Below are 23,300 nucleotides of genomic sequence, written 5' to 3'. Positions count from 1 at the left end.
TGTACACATAAGCCCAATGCTAATGTCGGCTACCAGAGGGTTGAATAAGCTAGTGGTGCACCTGTGAAATGAGGGATAACATTGATGTGCAACTCTTGGAGTGTCATTCCATTGACCTCATATGGTCCCCAGGTTGACATACAACTTCATTATATGGCTGAGTGTGGGATTACCAGAAAGCCCGGATTTAATTTATATGAGGGTTTCTGTTCTTGACCACTATTTTTGTAGGCAACAAAAGCGGAAAAGAAGTTATTTCTAATTGTAAAATATACACCTATTCAGATGTAGTTCAAGTTTTGGTTGTCGTCTGATGTGCCTTTTTGTCATTTTTGCATCCCCCCACCTTCAGTGTTAATCTGGGTCTTGGAGCATCATCTAGGTTTTTGTTACTGGGTAGTACTCATTTGTTGTGTCCATTTGAGGTAATAGCCTTTTTGCTGACTAGTGGAATAAGTGACAATTTAGAGTAGTTAATAGTAGCTAGGGCGAGAATTTACAATTTTTTTGCATTGGCGTTCAGGCCAAATGACACTCCTATTTTTTAATGATATTAGTTATTTTTAGATTTCATCACGTCGTGTTTAATCTTGATCTGGCGATGAATTTGTACTGGTCAATGTCATCATATTTGAATGGTGGGGATGGACCTGACGGCCAGATTGCTTTTGGCGGTGGAACACAAACTGCCATGTATTGTTAGTGGTTTTCGTCGATGATCCAATAAATTTGTATTCCCACCAATTGAAAACAACTACAAGCAACTACTAACTACTACAATATGCTCCCGGTAGAATAATTCTTGAACAAAATCAATAAAACCACCTTCAAACTACAAAGCGTTGTACATCAGGATGTAGATTTTGCTGGGCCGACCCTGTGACCCAGTATCCAAAATGATAATTTTAGTGTAAATACCCGGTGGGCTGATCCAAAAATATTTGGTGCCAATTAGTGCCAAACCCAACCGTCCCAACGGGTCATTTGGATTCCCGACTTCATTGCTTGGGCAGCGGCGTGTACTGGCCTTGTGCCGCCCGACGGCACTGCTCTCGCTTCGGCAGTGCTCATTCCCAATCCCAGGCCGGCCATGGACCTCGCTCGTCCGCAGGATGGACTAGGAGCTGGAGCACATCACCAGCAACACCTCTTCTCCTAGCACAACCACGCCCTTCCTTCAGGCAGCTGTTGGACCTGTTCGTCACCATATATCAAGATCATGCCTCCTCTCTCTCTCTCTCTCATGCAGATAGTAGCGGTGAATTGGTTGGGAGAGCTGAAGAGATGTTTATTTTCTTTCTCAGATCTGTTTGATTTGCTTTTATCGATTCTTTGGTAGATTTGTATTATTCTCATGTAATTTCTCCAATTCCACTTGAACAAATGATCAGATTCTTGAGTTGCTCCAATAAACTGAACAGTGATGTGAGTGTTGAATATGCATATCTTTCCCTATTCATTTGTGCAAACGATTATATCAAATCTTTTATTTCCATAACTTGCTTATTACATGAATATCTCCTATATTTGTTAATTAAGTTGTCGTTGCTAGGAGCATCGCGGCAGGCTAGCATCAACCATGTGTAAACGTTGTAACTTGTTGATCCAATTTCGACCAACTTTCATCCTGAGCTGTACATGTTACTTGTGAATATGGTTGCAATGTTTTTCAGGTGAATATACACTAATTTCTGACAAAAAAGGCATTGCCAAAACATTTTGCAACAAAGTATAATGAACTATGGATGTGCCCAGTTATTTTTTCCCAAACGCTTTTCCATGAATAATTGGTGTTTGTATATAGCATTGAAGGTTTTTTAGAAGAAAAGAAAACTAGGAAATGCTTTGTTTTCTATAGTCATCTTCTTTTTTTTTCCTTTGCCATCCTGAAAATGAACTTGATCGGTCAATTCGGTCAATTTGGATGGCAGTCTTCTGATTCGGTGAGCCCGTGAACCAAGTCTTCCACCGTGCGCCTCCGTCGCGGCGTCGCCCAAAAGTCCAAACCCTAAACCCCCACCCCAAACCCAAAGCCGAGAAAGCGATTTCCTGCCGCCATTTTCCTATTTCTCATTCCTCTCTTCAATCACCTTCCATCAATCATCCATGGCGGAGCCAAATCAATAGATGGATACCGGAATAGCATCCGCAACCTAGATTCCGTGCAATCGCGCCTGCACCAACCGGAGGAGGAGAACCCGAAGCCGGGGAGGAGGAACCGGAGGGTCGCGGGGCAAGATGAGCACGGTAGACAAGATGCTCATCAAGGGCATCCGGAGCTTCGACCCGGACAACAAGAACGTCATCACCTTCTTCAAGCCGCTCACCCTTATCGTCGGCCCCAACGGCGCCGGCAAGACGGTATGTGTTTGATTCCCCACTCCCAATCAACCCCCGCCCGTACACCCAGGAGATTGGGTGTTTCCCAGATTGATTTTTGGATGCTTTGTTTTCTTGCTTTTGCAGACTATCATCGAGTGCCTGAAGCTGTCCTGCACCGGCGAGCTGCCCCCCAACTCGCGCTCTGGCCACACCTTCGTGCATGACCCTAAGGTGATATTTGCTTTCCCAAACCATTAGTCCGTTACCTGTCCAGAGTTTTAGTGCTCTGGGCCGTGCACTGGATTTGGGAATAGTTGGGCGCGTGCAGGCATACTTAATTTGAATACTATAATTTTCGAATCTGCTTAGGAGAATTTGAGAATGGTGGCTAATGTTGGATGAATTGCAATTCTGTAACCTGTTGGAAGTTTACTGATGTTATATATTGTATAAAATGTAGGTAGCTGGTGAGACGGAAACAAAAGGGCAGATTAAGCTGCGGTTTAAGACTGCAGCAGGAAAGGATGTGGTGTGCATCCGATCCTTCCAGCTTACCCAAAAGGCATCAAAGATGGAGTTTAAGGCAATTGAAAGCGTTCTCCAGACTATAAATCCACACACGGGCGAGGTCCACACTTTATTCTTCTAATTTTTTTTCTTGTATGGATTCTAAGTTGTTCCCCCCAATTGATCTTTGCATTCCGAGTTTTTAATATTATAACTTATTAAAGCATTACGAGGGAGCAGCATTTACAATGGCTTAGCTTTGAAATACTCAAGGATAACAAATTGCTGAACAAATCTGAATGAAACGGCAGCATATTGTGATGTGTAATATCTAACTTACATTTCTTTATGGATAAGCGCGCTAATGGGCTTGTAGTAACACTCTTCTTCTTTTAATACAATGATACACAGCTCTCCTGCGTATTTGGGGAAAAAAACCTATCTAACTTGCTTTGTTTCTGGTGTCTTGGAAGTAGCTGAATTTTCTTATGACACTAAATTTAACCCCAAAAGGAATTTGATGTGTTGATTCATGCATCATGCTAGTGCCCCTTATTTACAGTTGCTGCAATGCTGCTAGGGCGCACATACATAATGTATGCAAAGTGATCAATTTCAGTTTGTTCTGTGTCAAAAGACAATGAAATACTGCACTCTTCTACTCCTGCTGTACATATAAAGGTATTCAACTGATGAAAATATCTTGTTAATCATGCAATCTGAAAGGACATATAAATATATAAGGGGCTTTTACTTATGTACCATTGTAAATGTTGTATATTACTTGTGTACCATCAAAAAATTTTAAAGTTCTTCAGTGCCATTGAATGAATTTTTTTTTCCCTACATACCACTGCTGTCCACTTCCATTGATTCTTGCCGTTTGCACATCCTGACATGTGGGCATCTTGCCTGAGCACGGAGATGCGGATGCTGTTCTTCCTGCCGGAGCCCAAGCCTTCTCTGGTCACCGGCGTGATCCGCGGCGCGGCGCTCCGGGTGGGCTCCACCGCCGCTCGCAGCAGCTCCGCCGGCCGCACGGGGGAGGTTCGCTGCTCGCAGCAGCTCCTTTTTTGCGCCACGCCATGAAGGGAGTAGGGGCGCGCGTGCCATGGGGAGCAGCAGGGGAGGGAGGGAGGGGGCGGAGGGCCGGCGGCGGCTGGCCATCTCCGCCCCGCGCGCCGCCGCCCACCTTCGAGCCACGTGCCGCCGTCCTCCGCACCTCCTTCGCGCCGCGTCCGAGGCGGCAGAGTAGCCAGCGCCGGCGTCGGCATGGAGGAGTAAGGGCGCGTCCGGCGGAGCTCCGAGCGCCCCTCCGCGTGGCAAGGAGGCGCCGCCGGAGACCGTGCACGCTGCCCCGTGCAGGCCCCCGCAGCTTCACATCCTCGCCACCGCGCGGGTGCTGGGTGCCGCCGCTGCGCGCGGCCCCGCATCCTTACGGGCGCTGCTCCGCGCGCCTGCCGTGGCCTGCGTGCTCGCCGTGGCCTGAGCACCCACCATGCCCCGCGAGGAGGGAGGCGGGGGTCCCGAGCTCGAGGTCGCGTAGGCCCGCCCGCCCGCCGCCACCGCAGCCGCGCGCCGCCTGCACGCGTGCCCGCCGTCGCCGCCTCAAGGGAGGGATGAGGGGCGCCGGCGAGGAAGGGGAAGGGAGGCGTGGCGAGAGCGGGGAGGGAGGAGGATGGCCGTCCAAGATCCCGCCACGGGGAGATGGCTGCCGCGTGCCGTGCCTCCAGCCGCGTCGAGGGGGCCTCGCCGGAGGAAGGAGCTGCAGCCGCGGGCCGTTTCGGGCCCTGGGTTCGGCCGCTGCGCGCCGCTCCTGGCCCCAGCCACCACGCCGCTCCTCGCCGGCCCCGGCGAGGGACGGGCGGAGGGCCAGCGTCACCAGCTCCGCCGGTAGCGTGGAGAGAGAAGGGGGAGTAGAGAGGAATTCACGGACCAGGCCCACATGTCAGGATGGGTAAACGGCAAGAATCAACGGAAGCGGACGGCAGTGGTACGTAGGGAAAGAAATTTTCATTCGATGGCACTGAAGAACTTTAGAAATTTTCGATGGTACACAGGTAACATGCAATATTTACAATGGTACACAGGTAATTAGCTCAATATATAATGTCCTGCATTCCTTTGTTATTGTATATCTTGTCGTAAAAAGAAAAAAAAATCTATCTAGCACTCTTCTTAGCCTTTGATATCTTTGTATTCAGACAGTAGTAATGTGCTTGCACATGAAATCTATGTCTTCAGGCAATGGAATTTTGACACCGATTCTTGGGTAATTTTGCTGATCGTAAGTTTTATGCAAGGAACTGCATATGTTTATTGTTTCCTACTTTGTGCTCCTGGTCAAATAAGTTTATTCATTGTCATATTGTAATATTTTAGTGCAGATGGTCTGCCTCAGCTACAGATGTGCTGACATGGATAGAGAGATTCCAGCCTTAATGGGTGTTTCAAAGGCTGTACTAGAGAATGTTATATTTGTCCACCAAGATGAGTCCAATTGGCCGTTGCAGGACCCGTCAACGCTTAAGAAGAAGTTTGATGACATTTTCTCTGCTACCCGGTACTTTTAAGAAGCATTGAGCAACACCAGATTGTCTCATTGTTGAAACTATCGTTACCTGTTTGAAATAGCATGCACTTAAAAATATTCTTGCTTCAAAGTCAATGAGTTGATGCCATTTTTCATAACTACTGTCTGAATTCCTAATATTTTCTCAATTTAAGTACAGGTATACCAAAGCTCTTGAAGTCATAAAGAAACTTCACAAGGATCAAGCACAAGAGATCAAGACTTTTAGGTTGAAGCTGGAGAACCTTCAGACTGTAAAAGACCAAGCATATAAGGTAATGTGTTTTCAGCAATCTAGATTGCCACTTTTTTTTTTGGCTTTTCATGTTACTATATCAGTATTGACAAAAGATAGTTATTGTTTTTTTCGCCATGTTAGCTTGAGCATATTCCACCACACAAATATCTGATTTTAACCATCTGAGGATTGGTTTGTGATTTTTTGATAACTAAGATAATATCTTTTTTTTTTGTGAAAAGATGGATTGTTAGGTACAAAAAGTTGGTCACATGGCTTGCACAGTTGTCCTGCCCATAGCTATCTATCTCTAGGACCAAGCCAGTAGGTTTACCGCTAAAATCTTAATCAAGTTTGAAATTTAGTTGATTATGAATATTCATTCAGGAGAAGGTCCAAATAAATCACCTTAGGTATGCCTAAAGTCCGGATAGCCTTTAAACTATTTCTTGGTCCAATTTACTGCTGAAACTATGCCAATAGGTTGAATTTACCCGTTAATACATTTTTTTTTGTTTATCTACACACAACTGGAGTTTTAATTTTTTTTTCTGGGTGGGTGGACATCATAACATATGTAAAAATATATAATGAAATTTCATCATCATTTCTCATAGGAGTTTATGTGAAAAGATAGTTTATTATTAAGTTTCCTAGCGTATAAAATAATGTTGAAACATTGATGATGTATTTCTATAATATATGTTATGGTGTCTGCTATCATTCCACAAATTTGAACTTTATAGACTCCACTTGTGCGTGGAGAACAAAAAATAAAAATCTTTTCAAGGGGTAAATAAAAATTGGACCAATTGGCATAGTTGTGTAAGTAAATTAAATAGAAAAATAGTTGAGGGGGTTATCCAGACTTTAGTCATACTTTAGGGAAGCAATTTTAACGTTTTCCATTATATTGTGCTGATTCTAAATTATTGTAGTGGTGAAGAATGATAATGTTTGCGAATTTTAGAACATTATGTGTATTTATAATAATATACAAATGAAAAATAGTGATACTTGACAGCGAGAATAGCATGTTCTTCTTATTTCTTAATACATATGGAAATTAGTTTTACAGCAAACTGATTCCAGTCTCTGCCTTGTTTGGACATAGTTAGATCTGCATCCTTCAATCTTTTCTTTTTTCCATTTCCTATTCTAAATTGTTCTACTGATAATTACTGTTGTTATTGAATTGTTTCTTCTGTTGTTCTACTTGTTCGTACTCCTATTGCTTCCAGTCCAGTTCTTTTTCAATGTAGTTGTTTGGGGGAAAATGGTGTTAGTATAACAGCAGATTTTTACAGCAAAACTGTAAACAATATACACTTACTAGTGTGAAGTTTAGTTTAGAGGTGAAACTGTTCCATTCACTCCTATTACTTCTGCAGCTCTGTGAAAATATTGCTCAAGATCAAGAGAAGTCAGATGCCTCAAAATCTCAAATGGAGCAACTGAAGGCACAGATCCAAGGTATCGAGAATGAAATCCGGTATATGAAAACAGTTAAAAGAGAATAGGAGAGAATAATGGCTTGTCTTCCTCCAAACCCTAGAGGGGTGGGATATATAGTTTCTATACATGGGCCTCTAGATGGGCCTCTATACATGGTCTCAATATACTCCAACACCCCCCGCAGTCTGAACTACCGGCGCAGCAGTGTTCAAGACTGGACAACAAGAAAGCTAACACCCCCGCAGTCTAAACTACCGACGCAGCGGTGTTCAAGACTGGACAAGAAGAAAGTATAAAGGGCAAAGACCCCCCCCGCAGCCACAACTAGCCACCTGCTACGTTGAGGCTGGAGCGAAACTCCGAGAAGGTCGAGGAGGGCAGTCCCTTGGTGAAGATGTCAGCAAACTGGGAGGTGGTCGGGACATGGAGTACCCGAACATCGCCGACGGCGACTCTGTCGCGCACGAAGTGTAGGTCGATCTCCACGTGCTTCGTCCGCTGGTGCTGGACGGGGTTAGTGGAGAGATACACGGCGCTGACGTTGTCGCAGTAGACGAGCGTGCTCTTGGCGAGCGGGCTGTGGAGCTTCGCCAAGAGCTGTCGAAGCCAGGCGCCTCCGCCACGCCATTAGCGACAGCCCGTTACTCCGCCTCAGCACTGGAGCGGGAGACAACCGGCTGCCGCTTGGACGACCAGGAGACCAGGTTGCCGCCCGGGAAGACGGCATTGCCGGAAGTGGAGCGACGAGTGTCCGGGCAGCCAGCCCAGTCAGCGTCGGTGTAGACCACCAGCTCAGCAGAGGACGAGCGGTGAAGCACCAGGCCGAGGTCCACAGTGCCACGGACGTAGCGGAGGAGACGCTTCAGCGCAGCAAGGTGTGACTCCCGGGGATCATGCATATGGAGACAGACCTGCTGGACATCGTAGGTGAGGTCCGGCCTGGTGAAGGTGAGGTATTGCAATGCGCCGGCCAGACTCCGGTAGGCCGTAGGATCAGCCACCGGATCACCCAGATCAGCAGACAGCTTCGCCTGAGTGTCGACAGGAGTGGAGCAGGGCTTGCAATCAGTCATCCCAGCCCGCTCCAGGATATCCAGTGCGTACTGCCGCTGGTGAAGGAGAAGACCAGACTGGCGAGGCTCAACAGTGACGCCCAAGAAGTGGTGGAGCTGACCAAGATCCTTCATAGCGAACTCCTACTGCAAAGAGGAGATGACACTCTGAAGCAACTGCTGACTGGAGGCTGTGAGCACAATGTCATTGACATAGAGCAGCAGAATGTAGCCTCATCCCCACTGCGGTAGACGAAGAGAGACGTGTCAGACTTGGCCTCGGTGAACCCCAATGTCAGCAAGAGCGTGGCGAACCGAGAGTACCAAGCCCGAGGAGTCTGTTTCAGTCCATAGAGAGACTTGTTGAGCCGGCAGACCATATCCGGACGACTCGAGTCCACAAATCCCGCTGGCTGAGAGCAGTAGACAGTCTCCGACAGAGTGCCGTGAAGAAACGCATTCTTCACGTCCAGCTGGTGCACAGGCCAAGAGCGTGAGAGCGCAAGCGAGAGGACCGTGCGCACCGTAGCGGGCTTCACGACTGGGCTGAATGTCTCATCATAGTCCACACCAGGCCGCTGAGTGAACCCCCGAAGAACCCAGCGAGCCTTGTAGCGCTCCAGTGTGCCATCCGCCCGACGCTTATGCGTCCAGATCCACTTTCCAGTTACCACATTGCAACCAGACGGACGCGGCACGAGGTCCCACGTCTGGTTGGCAAGAAGAGCCGCGTACTCCTCTTCCATCGCACGACGCCAGTGAGGATCCGCCAAGGCGTCGCGGACAGAGGAGGGTACAAGAGAGACCCGCTGCTCTCCCTCGGTGGCGGAGAGAGTCGCGGCCTGAGACGCCATCCGCCGAGTCACCATGGGATGGATATGCCGAGGATCCCGATGGATGACTGGCGGGTGGTATACCTCTGGCTCGGCTCGAGAGGGAGCCGGAGGAGGCGGCGGTGGCGACGGCTCCGGCGTCAGCGTCGCAGGAGCCTCCGGGGCAGGAGGCGGAGTCGGTGTCGGCACCGAACTATGCCGGTACACCTGCACCGGCTCAGCGTACCGCTGCGGTGCCGGAGTTGGCGCCGAGCGACGCTGGTACACCTGCATCGGCTGAGCGTACCGCGCAGGTGCAGGGGAAGGCACCGGGGCCGCGCGTGGCGCAGCGGGAGACACCGGGTCCCCGCGCGGCACGTCAGGAGGTCCGGGGGCCGCGCGTGGCGCGACCGCAGGCATCGGGGCCGCGCTCGGCGCAGCAGTGATCACCGGAAGCAGTGCCGGTGCGCCGGGAAAACCTGCAGGGAAAGGACAAACAGGTAACGGTGGCTGAACCATCGGGTCAGTCGGAAACAGAGACTCCAGCTTGGGGTCAGGAGAAGGAGTGGAGGAGGTGGAGTAGGGGAAATCCGACTCGTCAAAGACGACGTGTCGGGAGATCAGGACACGGCGAGAGGTGAGGTCAAAGCATCGGTACCCCTTGTGGTCAGTGCAGTAACCGAGGAACACACAATGATGAATCTAATGGCTCTCAAGTAGAGCAAGTTGATGATGTTGTAGGATTGGAGGAACCATCAAGCAAGGCGATCAAGAAGCTAGCCATTGGAAAGATAAAGCCTCAAGAACAAGAGGATCAAGATGATGATAAGATGGTGTTTCCAAGTCCATCAAGAACACATTCCGCAGCGCATCCCGGAAACTCCCGAAATCAAGCCGGAGACTCTGGGTCTCAAATCCGGTCTAACCGGAAAGAGGACCGGAGTATTCGGGACATGGATCAAGAACCATCATCCGATCATCAAGATCAACCTCAAGATGAAGAAGAGGCTCAACAAGTTCAACAACAAACGCAAGTTTCTCATCCAAGAGTTCATCAAAGTATCCAAAAGGATCATCCGGTGGACAACATCCTTGGAAGCATAACTAAAGGGGTAACCACTCGTTCTCGTTTGGCTACCTTTTGTGAACATTACTCGTTTGTTTCTTTCTTGGAGCCACTAAAGGTAGAAGAAGCCTTGGATGATCTGGATTGGGTGATGGCCATGCAAGAGGAGTTGAACAACTTCACACGGAATGAAGTCTGGTCCTTAGTAGAAAGACCCAAGCAAAATGTCATAGAAACCAAGTGGGTCTTTCGAAACAAGTAAGATGAAAATGGCGTGGTAACAAAAAACAAGGCAAGGTTGATTGCTCAAGGATTCACGCAAATCGAAGGTTTGGATTTTGGTGAGACTTATGCTCCTGTAGCTAGGCTTGAGTCAATTCGTATTTTAATTGCCTATGCTACTCACCATGATTTCAAATGGATGTGAAAAGCGCATTTCTAAATGGACCAATCTCCGAATTGGTATATGTTGAGCAACCACCGGGCTTTGAAGATCCCAAGTTTCCAAACCACGTCTTCAAGCTCCATAAGACGCTCTATGGGCTTAAGCAAGCTCCTAGAGCATGGTATAAATGCCTTAAGAAATTTTTTCTCAAGAACGGTTTCGTAATGGGCAAAGCCGATTCCACTCTCTTTACTTAAAAAGTAGATAAAGATCTCTTTGTCAAATTTATGTTGATGACATTATCTTTAGTTCTACTAATGAAAAGTTTTGTGAAGAGTTTAGTAGGATCGTGACCAAGAGATTCGAGATGTCCATGATGGGTAAATTGAAGTTCTTCCTTACTTTTCAAATCAAGCAAATGAAGGAAGAAGCTTTCATATGTCAAACTAAATATGCATATGATATGCTCAAGAAATTTGACATGGCCGATGCTAAACCCATCAAGACTCCTATGGCCATGAATGGACATCTTGATCTAAATAAAGGTGAAAAATCGGTGGATCAAAAGGTATATCACTCCATGATCGGTTTTTTGCTTTACCTTTGTGCATCTAGGCCGGATATTATGCTTAGTGTGTGCATATGTGCAAGACTTCAAGCTAATCCTAAGGAATGCCATTTGGTAGCCGTTAAAAAAATCTTGAGATATTTAGTGTTAACTCCAAGCCTTGGCTTGTGGTATCCCAAGGGCTCCACTTTCGATTTACTTGGCTGTTCCGATTCGGATTACGCCGGTTGCAAAGTTGATCGAAAGAGTACAACGGGGACTTGCTAATTGCTTGGTCGATCCTTGGTGTCTTGGAGCTCTCAGAAACAAAATTCCGTTGCACTATCCACCGCCGAGGCCGAGTATGTTGCAGTCGGTGCTTGTTGTGCTCAACTACTTTGGATGAGGCAAATCTTGAGTGACTTTGGTTGTGAGTATAAAAAAGGTACCTCTTTTGTGTGACAATGAGAGTGCCATCAAACTAGCCAACAACCCCGTCCAAAACTTAAGAACCAAGCACATTGACATAAGACATCACTTCCTAAGAGACTACGAAACCAAAAGAGATATCGCTTTAAGTCATGTGAGTACCGATAAGCAACTAGCCGATATCTTCACAAAGCCCCTCGATGAGCAAAGGTTCTGTTTTATTAGGAGTGAGCTAAATATCTTGGATTCTCGTAACTTGGTTTGACATGTTGCACATATCTTGTCTTGATGCCTAGACTAGAGAAAAATGTTATTTGTGTGAGTTTTTCCAAAATTTTTGAAGTTGTGATCGTTGGATCACCCCTTGTCTCAAATAATCATTGTTATGTATTGTTGATTGTGCCTGATCATTTTGAGTTAAGGATCTTATATGTCCATACATTATTCTCTATCTCATCGGATAAAAAAAATCTCACATCAAATCTATCTAAATTGGCAAAACTTTCTGGTAGAATCCGGATGATCCGGACCTACGTCGGATGATCCGGCCTACTGCGCCCAAAACTCACTGGTCATCTTCGGATGATCCGGCCCTTGTCCGGATCATCCGGCTCCCTGCGCCCAGACCTCTCTGATCATGTCCGGATGATCCGGCCTTACCCCGGATCATCCGGCCCTGGTAGTCTGGGTATATAAGGGCCGGTGGCGGGGGTGCCCTAACACCCTTTTATTTTTTTTTCCTTCGCCGCCACCACCTTCTTCCAAAAAAAACTCCGTGCGGCGATTTGGCGATTCAACTGGGATTTCTTCGAGCTTTCTTGCTCCTTTGATTCTCTATGTCTCGGAAGATCCGGACCCCTCCGGAACTCTTTCGATTCACGCGGGAAACTCAAAGGTATTTGATTCAAAATCCTCTCGCCCCGATCTCTTAATGTAGGAAGTTCTAGGGGATTTCCTCCGGTGAATCATCTTCTTTATCTATCTAGAGGTCATGCCTAGAGTTTCATTAGATTTCGTTGGCTAAATCCTCGGATTCATGACTTGGTAGTTCGTCCCGAGCAGAGCCGGATGATCCGGCCTATGTCCGGACCTGGACAGGTCCGGATGATCCGGTGCATACCCGGATGATCCGACTATGCCCAGGAAAGAACTACTTATTCATTGATTTTTTCCTTTCTTTCTCCGTCATATCCTAAATCTTGGTTACTTATCTGGTGTTCTAGATGGTGAAAACCAAAGTGAGCAAGAAGAAGGGTCCCCCCACCGACTCTGAAAGTGATAATGATTATAGGGGGAGCTCTGAGGAGGAAGTTCATACTAGACGCAAGCAAAGCACAAAGAAGGGTGCGACCAAAAGGAATGTGCGAGGTCGTGGCACAGCATATCCTACTGGACAAGGCAGAGGTACTGGAAGAACGTCTAGAGGGCAATCTAGCTCTGCTTTAGCTGATCCTAGTCATCCTAGAGTTGAGCCTGATGCTGATATTGACCTGTCATATCTTGAGAATGTCATGGCCACTATTGCTCAACCAACTCGTCACCGTCATGATTCTCCTATGGTCAACTACAAGATGGGTGGCAACTTTGTTGAGCATCTGAGATATAGTGAAGATCCATCTGAGGTTGAGCGTAGCTTTCATGGTGATTCTCGCTTTTGGTTTCCTCATCAAGCCGACTGGTATGAGTCAGTCATTATGACCAAGAAGCATGTCACCACAGAAATGAAGTGGATTAATTGGAACTACTTGAAGGGGTTAGCTTCACCACTTAAGTAGTTGATGCAGTTTATGACCGGTGCCAAGAGATGGATTTGATTGACATCATGAGTTTCTCTTGCCCATGGAATGAGGAAGTTGTGGCCCAATTTTATGCCACACTTCATATTAGTGAATGTGGAAGAATCTTTCAGTTTTTAATTGAAGGGAAACGGTTCACTTACACCATGGCCCAGTTCAGTATCTTGTTTGGTCACGCTGGGGACCAAGTTGGCTATGGTGATGGATATATTGTGAATCGTGATGAATCAAAAGTGGATTTGCATGAAGGTAATGAACTTGATTCCTCCAAGATGCACTTCATGTATGATCGGGCTTATAGTGAGATAGTGCTTGGGCAAGTCAAGGGCCTCACTCCATTTTATAGATTGCTCAACACTTTATTTCGGTTCACTCTCACTCCAAGAGGGGGTGACTCGGACAACATCTCCCATAGGGTCAAGAATTTGTTAGTACAGATGGATCCTGGAAAGCGCAAGTTTGCAGTTATGGAGTTTATTTGGAATGAGATCATCTCTTGCTCATTAGATTCTTCTAGTGTATATTGCTATGCTCCATATATCTTCCATATGATCAAGACCACACATCTCAACATATTGCACAACACCCTCCATGTGTCATATCATACAACCAAAGGCAAGACTGAGCAAACTCTCCACATTGGCAATCACAGCACTGGCATTACTCCATCTGGACCTTTTCCTGGTGCATATCCACCTTCATCTACTTCTGCTCCTGGTGCATCATCTTCTAGAGGAGCTCCTTCATCTTCTCGGCCAGCACCTTCTTCACCTACAGGACCATCCACCTCACGTGGGCGACGAGCTTCAAAGGGCAAGAAAGGCAAGTTAGATTTTATTGCTCAAGGCATTTTCACTTGCTTCAATATGTGCCACCAGAACTCCCAGGAGATCCGTGAGCATAGAAGGTACATGGATGAAGAACTCCTTAAGTTTGAGAGGAGGCAAAAGGAAATCATGGCCAAGGTTGATCTTCCTCACTCTCTAGTTCATGAGCCTAGGGATTTTCCCACTCCTCCAAGGGTTTATAATCCATGGGATGATTTTGTGTCGCAAGAGAACCCATTTGATGATGTTGAGCTTGACTATGGCGGTCAAGAAATGCATGATGAGAAAGAGGAAGAGGCAGATGATGATGAGGAGACCGAGTCCGATGGTGATGGAGATGGCGATGGCGACGAGGACGAGGACGAGTAGCTTCTTTTTTGGCGCTTGATGCCAAAGGGGGAATGAATTTGGCGCTTGGAGGCCCCTCTTTCGCTTTCGCTTTTCATCATTTCATCTATCTTATTCATGTATGGACATGTAAGAACTATTGTGATGGTGTTATGTGTGGTGTGTGCCATGTGAACAATTTCGGTTTGTAAGACTTAATTTGCTAGTGTAATGTCGAAACTTCTATTTATCTATGGTGTGATGCTTATGGATGATGTAATGTTATTTTTCACTTTATTGTTGTGTTGATCTTGTCATAAGCATCACGATTATTGCATCATACAAAAGCACATGTATGCAATGTTGTAGGGGGAGCTCACTTAAATATGTGCATTGGCAGTTGAGGCCACTTTGAAATATTCATGCACATATTTAGGGGGAGCTCTTCTATCTCTTGATTAGAATACTTGTGTTTTATTCATCCTTTTTGAGCCCAAATTGGTATTGTCATCAATCACCAAAAGGGGGAGATTGAAAAGTGCATCTAGGCCCCTAACTGATTTTGGTGATTTTTGACAATCACAATTTGGGGATATGATGCTTTGAAGAAAGTGTGTGCAGGAATAAAACGACAAAAACAAGAAGAAGATGAAAGGAAGGTCCCCAATTTCAAATTAAGTATGGTGGATTCTATCGGAAATTTAATTTTAATTTTCGGTTTGAATTTGAGTATAGGTTCACCGTACTATCAAGGGGGACGCATTTCGAATGAATTTTTGGTTGTTAAAATGCTTCATTTGAGATGACATTCTTGAGAGAAAACACTCACAAAACATTATTCAGCACAACCTTTCTGCACAAGGTCGGATGATCCGGCCTTAGGCCGGATAATCCGGCCAAACAGTGATGGGCGGTACTGCGCAAGTCCGGATGATCCGGCCTTAGCTCGAATGATCCAGACCTGGTGACTTACATGTGTCTGGAAGAGGCCAGGCCGGTTGATCCGGCTCTACACCGGATGATCCGGACCTAGGAAATTCAGTGTGTGTTTAGCCTATTCTGTCAACACCCCGGATGATCCGAGGTTACCCCGGATGATCCGGGAACCACCAGAAAACACACAATTGTCACTTTTGGGGGTTGAAGTATATATACCTCTTCACCCCGTTCATTTACTCCTCTCTCACTCTCCGACCAACCACTCCTCCAAAGCATTAAATCCTTCACTTCTCTCCATCCTAGAACTTGATTCTTGCAAGGAAACACCTAGGGATTGAGAGGAAGTGAGATTTGAGGTGTGATTTGAGAGCACTCCGTGGGCTAACACTTGTTCATCTCAAGAAGCACTTGAAGCAACCTTTGATTCGTCGATTTGTGTTTGTTACTTTTGGAGCTTCGCTCCTAGACGGTTAGAGGTGCCGGTGAGCTTCCATTCTTTTGTGGTTGAGCCCCGGAAGTTTGTATTACCCCGTCCTTCGTGGACATCTACTTGTGAGCAACTCAGTCTTCTTGTGTGGTTGATTGAGTGAGGGAAAGGGTTATAGGGAAACCCTGCTCTTTGTGAGCAGCTCAACGGAGACGTAGCTCTTTTGTGGAGTGAACTTCGGGATAAATCGTGTATCTCTTTCATTTATTGTTGTATTTATTGTTCTTGAGCTAATCTTGACTTGATCTACTTGTTAGTGGCTTTCCTCTTATGCTAATTTAGTTCACAGGCTTAGCTACTTCATTTATCAACTTTGTATTCAAAGGGAATCGTCAAAAGCTAAATAGATTTCAAATCTCGTGCAAGATTCTTTTCCCCTGTCGGATCATCCGACCCTAGGCCGGATCATCCGGGCCTGACAAGGACCGGATCATCCGACCCTAGGCCGGATCATCCGAACTTGACGATATTCTGCCAAGCTTTTTCAGGAAATTTTTAAACATGCCTATTCACCGCCCCTCTAGGCCTAGTATCGATTCTTGTTCAGCTGCGCATGTTTTGTATGTATACCTCTCCTCAGAACGGCAAGGCTGAGCGGATGATTCGCCCGACGAACGACGTCATGCGCACCCTTCTGATCCAGGCCTATCTGCCTCCCCGCTTCTGGGCTGAGAGTCTCCACACTGCCACCTACTTGCTCAATCGCCTTCCGTCCACAGCTTCTCCTGCTCCCACTCCTCACCACGCTCTTTTCGGTACCCCTCCCAGCTACGACCACCTTCGTGTCTTCGGGTGTGCATGTTACCCTAACATCTCCGCCACTGCTCCTCACAAGTTGGCACCCTGCTCGACTCGTTGTGTGTTTCTTGGTTACTCCCCTGACCAAAAGGGGTACCGATGCTTTGACCTCACCTCTCGCCGGTTCCTTATTTCCCGACACGTTGTGTTTGACGAGTCGGATTTCCCCTACTCCACCTCCTCTACACCTTCACCTGACTCCGAGTTGGAGTCCCTATTTTTGCCTGATCCGGTGGTTCAGCCACCTTTGTCTGTCTGTCCTTTTCCTGCAGGTCTTCCTGGTACACCAGCACCGCCACCGGTGATCTCTGCCGTGCCTCGCGCGGCCCCGGTGCCTTCTGTCGCGCCAAGCACGGCTCCGGTGCCTTCTGTTGCGCCTCGCGCGGCCCCGGTGTCTTCTGCTGCGCCACGCGTGGCCCCGGTGCCTCCTGCTGCACCACGCGCGGCCCCGGTACCTCCTCCTGCCCCTGCGCTACTCTCAGCCGGTGCAGGTGTACCGACGTCGTTCGGTGCCGTCACCGGCGCCGACCCTGACTCCGGAGGCTCCAGCGTCGCCGCCGCCACCTCCACCGGAGCAGTCGCCAATTCCGTCTCCACGTCTCGCTCTCGTGACAAGCCGGTGGTGTACCACCCGCCCGTCATCCATCGGGACCCTGGGCATATTCGTCCCATAGTGACTCGATGGATGGCTTCTCAGCCCGCGACTCTTTCTGCCACTGAGGGAGAGCCGTGGATCTCTCCGGTGCCCACCTCTGTCCGCGACGCCCTAGCGGATCCTCATTGGTGTCGCGCGATGGAAGTGGAGTACGCGGCTCTTCTTGCCAACCAGACGTGGGACCTCATGCCGCGTCCGTCTGGTTGCAATGTGGTCACTGGCAAGTGGATCTGGACTCATAAGTGTCGGGCTGATGGCACACTGGATCGCTACAAGGCTCGCTGGGTTCTCCGGGGTTTCACCCAGTGGCCGGGTGTGGACTATGATGAGACCTTCAGTCCAGTGGTGAAGCCTGCTACAGTGCGCATGGTCCTCTCGCTCGCTCTCTCTCGCTCTTGGCCTGTGCACCAACTGGATGTGAAGAATGCGTTTCTCCATGGCACTTTATCAGAGGCAGTCTACTGTTCTCAGCCAGCGGGATTTGTGGACTCTAGTCATCCGGACATAGTTTGCCGGCTCAACAAGTCTCTCTATGGTCTGAAGCAGGCTCATCGGGCTTGGTATTCTCAGTTTGCCACGTTCTTGCTGACATTGGGATTCACCGAGGCCAAGTCTGACACTTCTCTGTTCATCTACCGCCGTGGGGATGAGACTGCCTACCTGCTGCTCTATGTTGATGACGTGCTCACAGCCTCCAGTCAGCCGTTGCTTCAGCGCATCATCTCCTCTCTGCAGCAGGAGTTTGCTACGAAAGATCTTGGTCAGCTCCATCACTTCTTGGGTGTTACTGTTGAGCCTCACCCGTCTGGCCTTCTCCTTCACTAGTGGCAGTATGCACTTGATATCTTGGAGCGGGCTGGGATGACTGATTGCAAGCCATGCTCCACTCCTGTTGACACTCAGACGAAGCTATCTGCCGCTCTAGGTGCTCCCGTGGCTGATCCTACTACCTACCGGAGTCTTGCTGGAGCCTTGCAGTACCTCACTTTCACCAGGCCGGACCTCACATATGCCGTTCAGCAAGTCTGTCTTCATCTGCATGATCCTCGGGAGTCACATCTTGCTGCGCTGAAGCGTCTCCTCTGCTACGTCCGTGGCACTGTTGACTTCGGCCTGGTTCTTCCCCGGTCTCCCTCTGCTGAGCTGGTTGTATACACCGACGCTGACTGGGTTAGCTGTCCGGACACTCGCCGCTCCACTTCTGGCTATGCCGTCTTCCTGGGCGGCAACCTTGTCTCCTGGTCGTCCAAGCGGCAGCCGGTTGTCTCCCGCTCCAGTGCCGAGGCGGAGTACCGTGCTGTCGCTAACGGTGTGGCGGAGGCGTCCTGACTTCGACAGCTTTTGGCGGAGCTCCATAGCCCGCTCGCCAAGAGCACACCCGTCTACTGCGACAATGTCAGCGCCATGTATCTCTCCACCAACCCCGTTCAGCATCAGCGGACGAAGCATGTGGAGATCGAATTGCACTTCGTTCGCGATCGGGTTGCTATCGGCGATGTTCGGGTCCTCCATGTCCCGACCACCTCCCAGTTTGCCGACATCTTCACCAAAAGTCTCCCCTCCTCGACTTTCTCGGAGTTTCGCTCCAGCCTCAACGTAGCAGGTGGCTAGTTGTAGTTGCGGGGGGTGTTGTCCCTGTGTGTGCTTTCTTTGTTCTCCAGTCTTGAACTCCGCTGTGCCGGTAGTTCAGACTGCTCGGGGGGGGGTTGTGTATATGTGTTTGGCCCATCTATAGGCCCATATACAAACTACTATATAGCCCACCCTTCTAGGGTTTGGGGTAATTCAATGAAAATTATCATCTAGCGGTTTCATCATTGTTAAAAAATAAAAATAGCGCATTTTGTGGACTTATTTTTTTTTAATAATTCGAGGAATACATTATGGCGCTTTATGTTTGTATCATTTACGAAAGCAACTTACCAAGTTTGTCCATTCGTCTCAAGATGTGAGATACTGGTAGGTTGGCAATGGGCCATGATCTTAACGCTCTCTTCACAATCCAATTTAGCTTTTAATATTTTTAATTTAAAATTGTATAAGATTAAAGCCTAGTTTTTTAAGGCTCGATCCTTAGATTATTTAAGTTAAAAATTAAGGTTCTTTACCACCCTCTAAATACAGGCATACATAGTTAAGGCCCTTTATCACCTCTAGATACAGGCATACTACTACGTAGCTCGTTATGACATTATTTTTTTGATGAAGGGTAATTTTTTTGGTGGATTTCAAAATTTTGGATCGCCCATATATTGAGGTAATCAGAATAAAAAATTAATAGGGAGAGAGGAGGGAATTTGAATAGGAACATCTTTTTTAAAAAAAGAATCTAATCAATATGAGATCGATCTAAATCACAATTATGCATGCAAAAGTGAAATTGGGATTGGGGTTGGGGGTGGAGGATGTGAGATCCGGCTACTACTATTGTTTGGGGAGTCTTGATTTATGAAATTTGCAAAAAAATCTGACGGAGGGATTCTTGCGTTTTGAATGGTGGCGTGATTCGGTTGCTGCTGGTTCAGTCATATGCATGCAACGTTATTTTCTTGCGGCCTCCGCGGCGCCGCTAACCTGGCCCGTTGGCATGCGGGTTTAATTGCGGCGCGGGTCAGACCAGTGGGCTTGTGGCAAGATCCATCCGGCTTGTGATGAATTCTATCCATCTTTCGGAATTTTTTTTACATCTATCTTCCATTATTTTGAGGTGCACGATATTCTTTTTCCTCCTCTCGCTCACGATGGCCCTTGCTCCATCTTGCAGCTCGCGCGTGCGCCGGCCGGAGAAGTGCGAGCTAGGAGAGGGAAGGGGTGGGAGGTGTGGGGAGTGGCCACCAGCAGGGCCGCTGACTGCCGGAGCGGTGGTTGAGGCGGTAGCAGTTAGGGTTTTAGGTTTTCGGAGCTTCAATGGACACTTGCCTAAGAAAAGGTCGGCGTTGACGGCCTAAGAGAATGTGGTGGCGGTTCAACCGACAAAGGCAAGGCGGCGCTCCGAGCGGGGTGGGATCCGGTGAGCGGTGGCTGGCGATGGGGGTGAGAAATGGCGACATCGAAGTTGAGCGGTGGGAGGGCGGCGCACTGACGAGAACTACTGACCAGGACAGCTGGACGGGTGGGTGGAGGGTGTGGCGGGGCAGTCGGAGGTGGAGATGGAGATGAATAGTTGGCCGTCGTTGTGCTAGAAGTTTTTTTTGAAAACGCGTTGTTCTAGAAGTTACCAAGCTTATCCATCTTATGTTTGATAGATATGATAGATAGGGACCCATTACTACAATTTGTATTAACATCCTATTTTTCAGAAGCGGGGCAAAAAGTACATGTTCCTATAAATGGAGTGGGTCAATGTAGCTTTTAACCTGCCTATGAAAATGCATCCCCCTAGTGATGGCATCACCTGGCCCTAAAAGAAGTATTTCTCGGGACGTGTGACACAATCACTGCTCCTAAAAATGGTGGCATTTCCAGAGGCGGGTGACTGCCTATACAAATGACTCATATCAGTTTCGAGGATGGAAATTCCCACCGCAACATGAACAATATGTTTCACACAACATCCACTGTAATATAAAAAATAATAATTGCAGCATCGGTACTTAACTTTTGCAACATGGGTCGGAGCGTCCGATTTTTTATGCACGTCGGACGTCCTAATCCTAGTATTACCGTTTCGCAGTCCAAATATTTGTCTTAGTGGTGGATGAAACTGAAGACATTGTTGTGTGCTACTAGGGCTCCCTGCGGTATCATTTCAATTTTTCCCTATTTATTTGAATTAATTAAAGGTAACGTGTATTCAAGCTGTGCAAATTAATGCCGAGAGTGAACTTACGTGATCATATCATCTTAATATAATTGACTAAGATAAATGAAGGTCCAGTGCTTTCGTGCAAGAATGTAAATGGAATATGAAAAATATTAATACAGAATCAAACAAACAACTGTATATTTTCCGAACTTGAATAATCACTTATAGTTTACATAATATATAGAGGTCAGGGGTAGATATCTAGTGTGCCACAGTCAGTCTAATTATAAGTTTGCAACTTTTTAATATACAATGAAACAATCTCATCACTTTTTAAATAGCTCTGACTATCTCCTGTGTAATTAAGGAACAGAAATAAGAAAGCGCGACATCATTTTCCCCCGAACGCTTCCTCTTGGCTGCTGCTGCTGTTGCCTTCCTCCCTAGAATCTCACAAGTGTAGATGTGGCTGTAGTAGGGTGGTATTGGCGAAGTCCACACGAACTGAAACTTCCCCTGCGCCCTAACAACCTCACTTCCGAACATAAGCAAATCCAGCCATTGTACCGTCATCACATCTGGAGCCTCCACCGGCGACGAGCATTCGTAGTGGTGACGGACCATGAGATCCGCAGAAGCCCCACCCATTCTTCCGAGAAGTGCCGGTCCCTCTTGGTTCAGGGAAGCAAATGGGTTGCCGCCAAATCTGGAGCCATGCCTGTCGACGAACTCCCTGTAGTGGGCCAGGACCTTGCCCCAGAAGCGGACGTCCAAGTTGGCCCTCAGGACGCGGGCGGTGATGTGCGCGCTGATGAAGGCTCCGTCCATGCTCCTGGCCACCTCCATGGCCATGCTCGCGAGCCCCGGGTGCGCCCGGGGATCCGCGCTCCCGGACGCCAGCGTCCTGAAGAAGTACCAGTACGCCTCGCGCGGCAGGAACTTCAGAGTACAACCTGCGCTGTTCCGACCTTGGTGATCTTGTCGGACCGGCTCGTGACTATGATCTTGCTGCCACGTTGCGCCCACCGTTTCGACGCGGAGTACAACCTGCTCCATGCGTCCTCGTTGAAATCCCCGGCAACCTCGACCACGACCAGAAATTTCCCATCCCTGCTGTTCGAGTTGGAGCATCTCTGCCCCAAAGCAGCCAGCTCTGCATCCGTGAAGTCGAGGTCGTTCAGGAGCACGATCTCTGAGAAGTGATCGCGGACTCTTTCATCCTTGCAGACGTGAGTGACGAGGGTGGTCTTGCCGACCCTGCCAGGACCGACGATCGGCAGGACCTCCGGTTCTTCAGCACCATGGGATGGTTGTTGCGCGTGCAGCAGGAAGCTGATGACATGTTCAGTCTCCATATGGCGGCCGAACATGCAGTGTTCCAGCATGAGGTGCGCGCCGTAGGGCTGCCGGTACTGGCGAGGGTAGCTCGTCAGGAACAGGACCAGCACGTCTGCATCGGCGACCATGGAGCTCAGACGATCGAGCGCCTCGCGTAGTTGTGCCAAGATCCGCGTGCCCCCACGGGAGCAACGGGGAATTTTCGCACAGGTCGCTATGAACAGGGGCACGGAGCGACGAGCAGGTTGACCTCTGTCGTCGTCGTCCTCCGCAGAGTGGGGCTGGTACCTGAAGCTGTCGAGCGCGTAGCTGCCTTTATGCACGGCGTCTCTCAGCATGTCCAGCTGCAGGAGCATGGCTTGGTTCGTGACGTGCCGTCCCGCGGCCTCGTCGACGATGACCTGCGCCCGGAGGAGAGCCCTCTGCAGGCTGTCCTCCAACGCCGGCGCCGGCGGCGTCGAACCCTTGCTGAGGATGAAGTTTATGGATCGAGCCATCACCTCGCCCAGTACTGAAGAAAGCAGAATCTCCATTTAGATGGATGGATGGATCTCTCTCTCCCTCCTAGGCAACCTTGCGGGATGGGCAAGACAAGGTGCAATTAATAAGCTTTGATCTTTCTGAAACTCTGTGTTCTTGTCAAGGCTCAAAGGACAGCAAAGAGGCATAAAAACAAGAGCCTAAACTGACCAGTCCATTCTTCTGCTGCGTTGACGGCGACTTGGACAACTGGCTGGTTGTGGACTGACTCTTGCCTTGGCAATCGTGTCAGTCTGACTCACCGTTTTCCGTCTTTGTTGGGAAAAAAATTCCGTGCAGCCCGGCTGCAAACATTGCCTCGTGCAGCCCTGCTCTCGATTTGCGCCACGCGTCAGCCGGTAGGATCCAATGCTCCCGCGGTCACAGCTCCCCGGCTTGCATGATCCGCGCAGTGAGGACTGAGGACTCGGCTCCAGATGATGTGGCTCGGCTCAATTCTTTTCTGAGTTTTTCCAATTTTCCC

At 48.4% G+C, this 23,300-nt stretch overlaps 2 protein-coding genes across 2 annotated transcripts; one reads left to right on the top strand and one right to left on the bottom strand.

Moving 5' to 3' along the window:
• The first annotated feature begins 1,977 nt into the window (after positions 1-1,977).
• On the top strand, positions 1,978-14,589 carry LOC120655779 (DNA repair protein RAD50-like). The gene is made up of 6 exons (XM_039933745.1): positions 1,978-2,361; positions 2,467-2,553; positions 2,783-2,950; positions 5,217-5,392; positions 5,562-5,676; positions 7,031-14,589. Exons 1-6 carry the CDS (start codon positions 2,239-2,241, stop codon positions 7,157-7,159), a joined length of 798 nt encoding a protein of 265 aa, XP_039789679.1. The 5' UTR covers positions 1,978-2,238; the 3' UTR covers positions 7,160-14,589.
• Positions 14,590-21,900: 7,311 nt separating this feature from the next.
• Positions 21,901-22,794, bottom strand: LOC120653508 (putative disease resistance protein RGA3). The gene has a single exon (XM_039931236.1). It carries the CDS (start codon positions 22,792-22,794, stop codon positions 21,901-21,903), a length of 894 nt encoding a protein of 297 aa, XP_039787170.1.
• Positions 22,795-23,300: the final 506 nt, after the last annotated feature.

The sequence above is a fragment of the Panicum virgatum genome, chromosome 1N (genome assembly GCF_016808335.1).
Source record: "Panicum virgatum strain AP13 chromosome 1N, P.virgatum_v5, whole genome shotgun sequence".
Classification (NCBI taxonomy): domain Eukaryota; kingdom Viridiplantae; phylum Streptophyta; class Magnoliopsida; order Poales; family Poaceae; genus Panicum; species Panicum virgatum.
This window is presented reverse-complemented; position numbering and strand designations above follow the sequence as displayed.

Bases quoted from the DNA above. Each gene is read 5' to 3' on its own strand.
- LOC120653508 (XM_039931236.1), bottom strand. From the start codon at position 22,794: ATGGCTCGATCCATAAACTTCATCCTCAGCAAGGGTTCGACGCCGCCG.
- LOC120655779 (XM_039933745.1), top strand. From the start codon at position 2,239: ATGAGCACGGTAGACAAGATGCTCATCAAGGGCATCCGGAGCTTCGAC. The intron at 5,393-5,561 runs GTACTTTTAAGA...ATTTAAGTACAG, and splicing joins GACATTTTCTCTGCTACCCG to GTATACCAAAGCTCTTGAAG. The intron at 5,677-7,030 runs GTAATGTGTTTT...TTACTTCTGCAG, and splicing joins TAAAAGACCAAGCATATAAG to CTCTGTGAAAATATTGCTCA.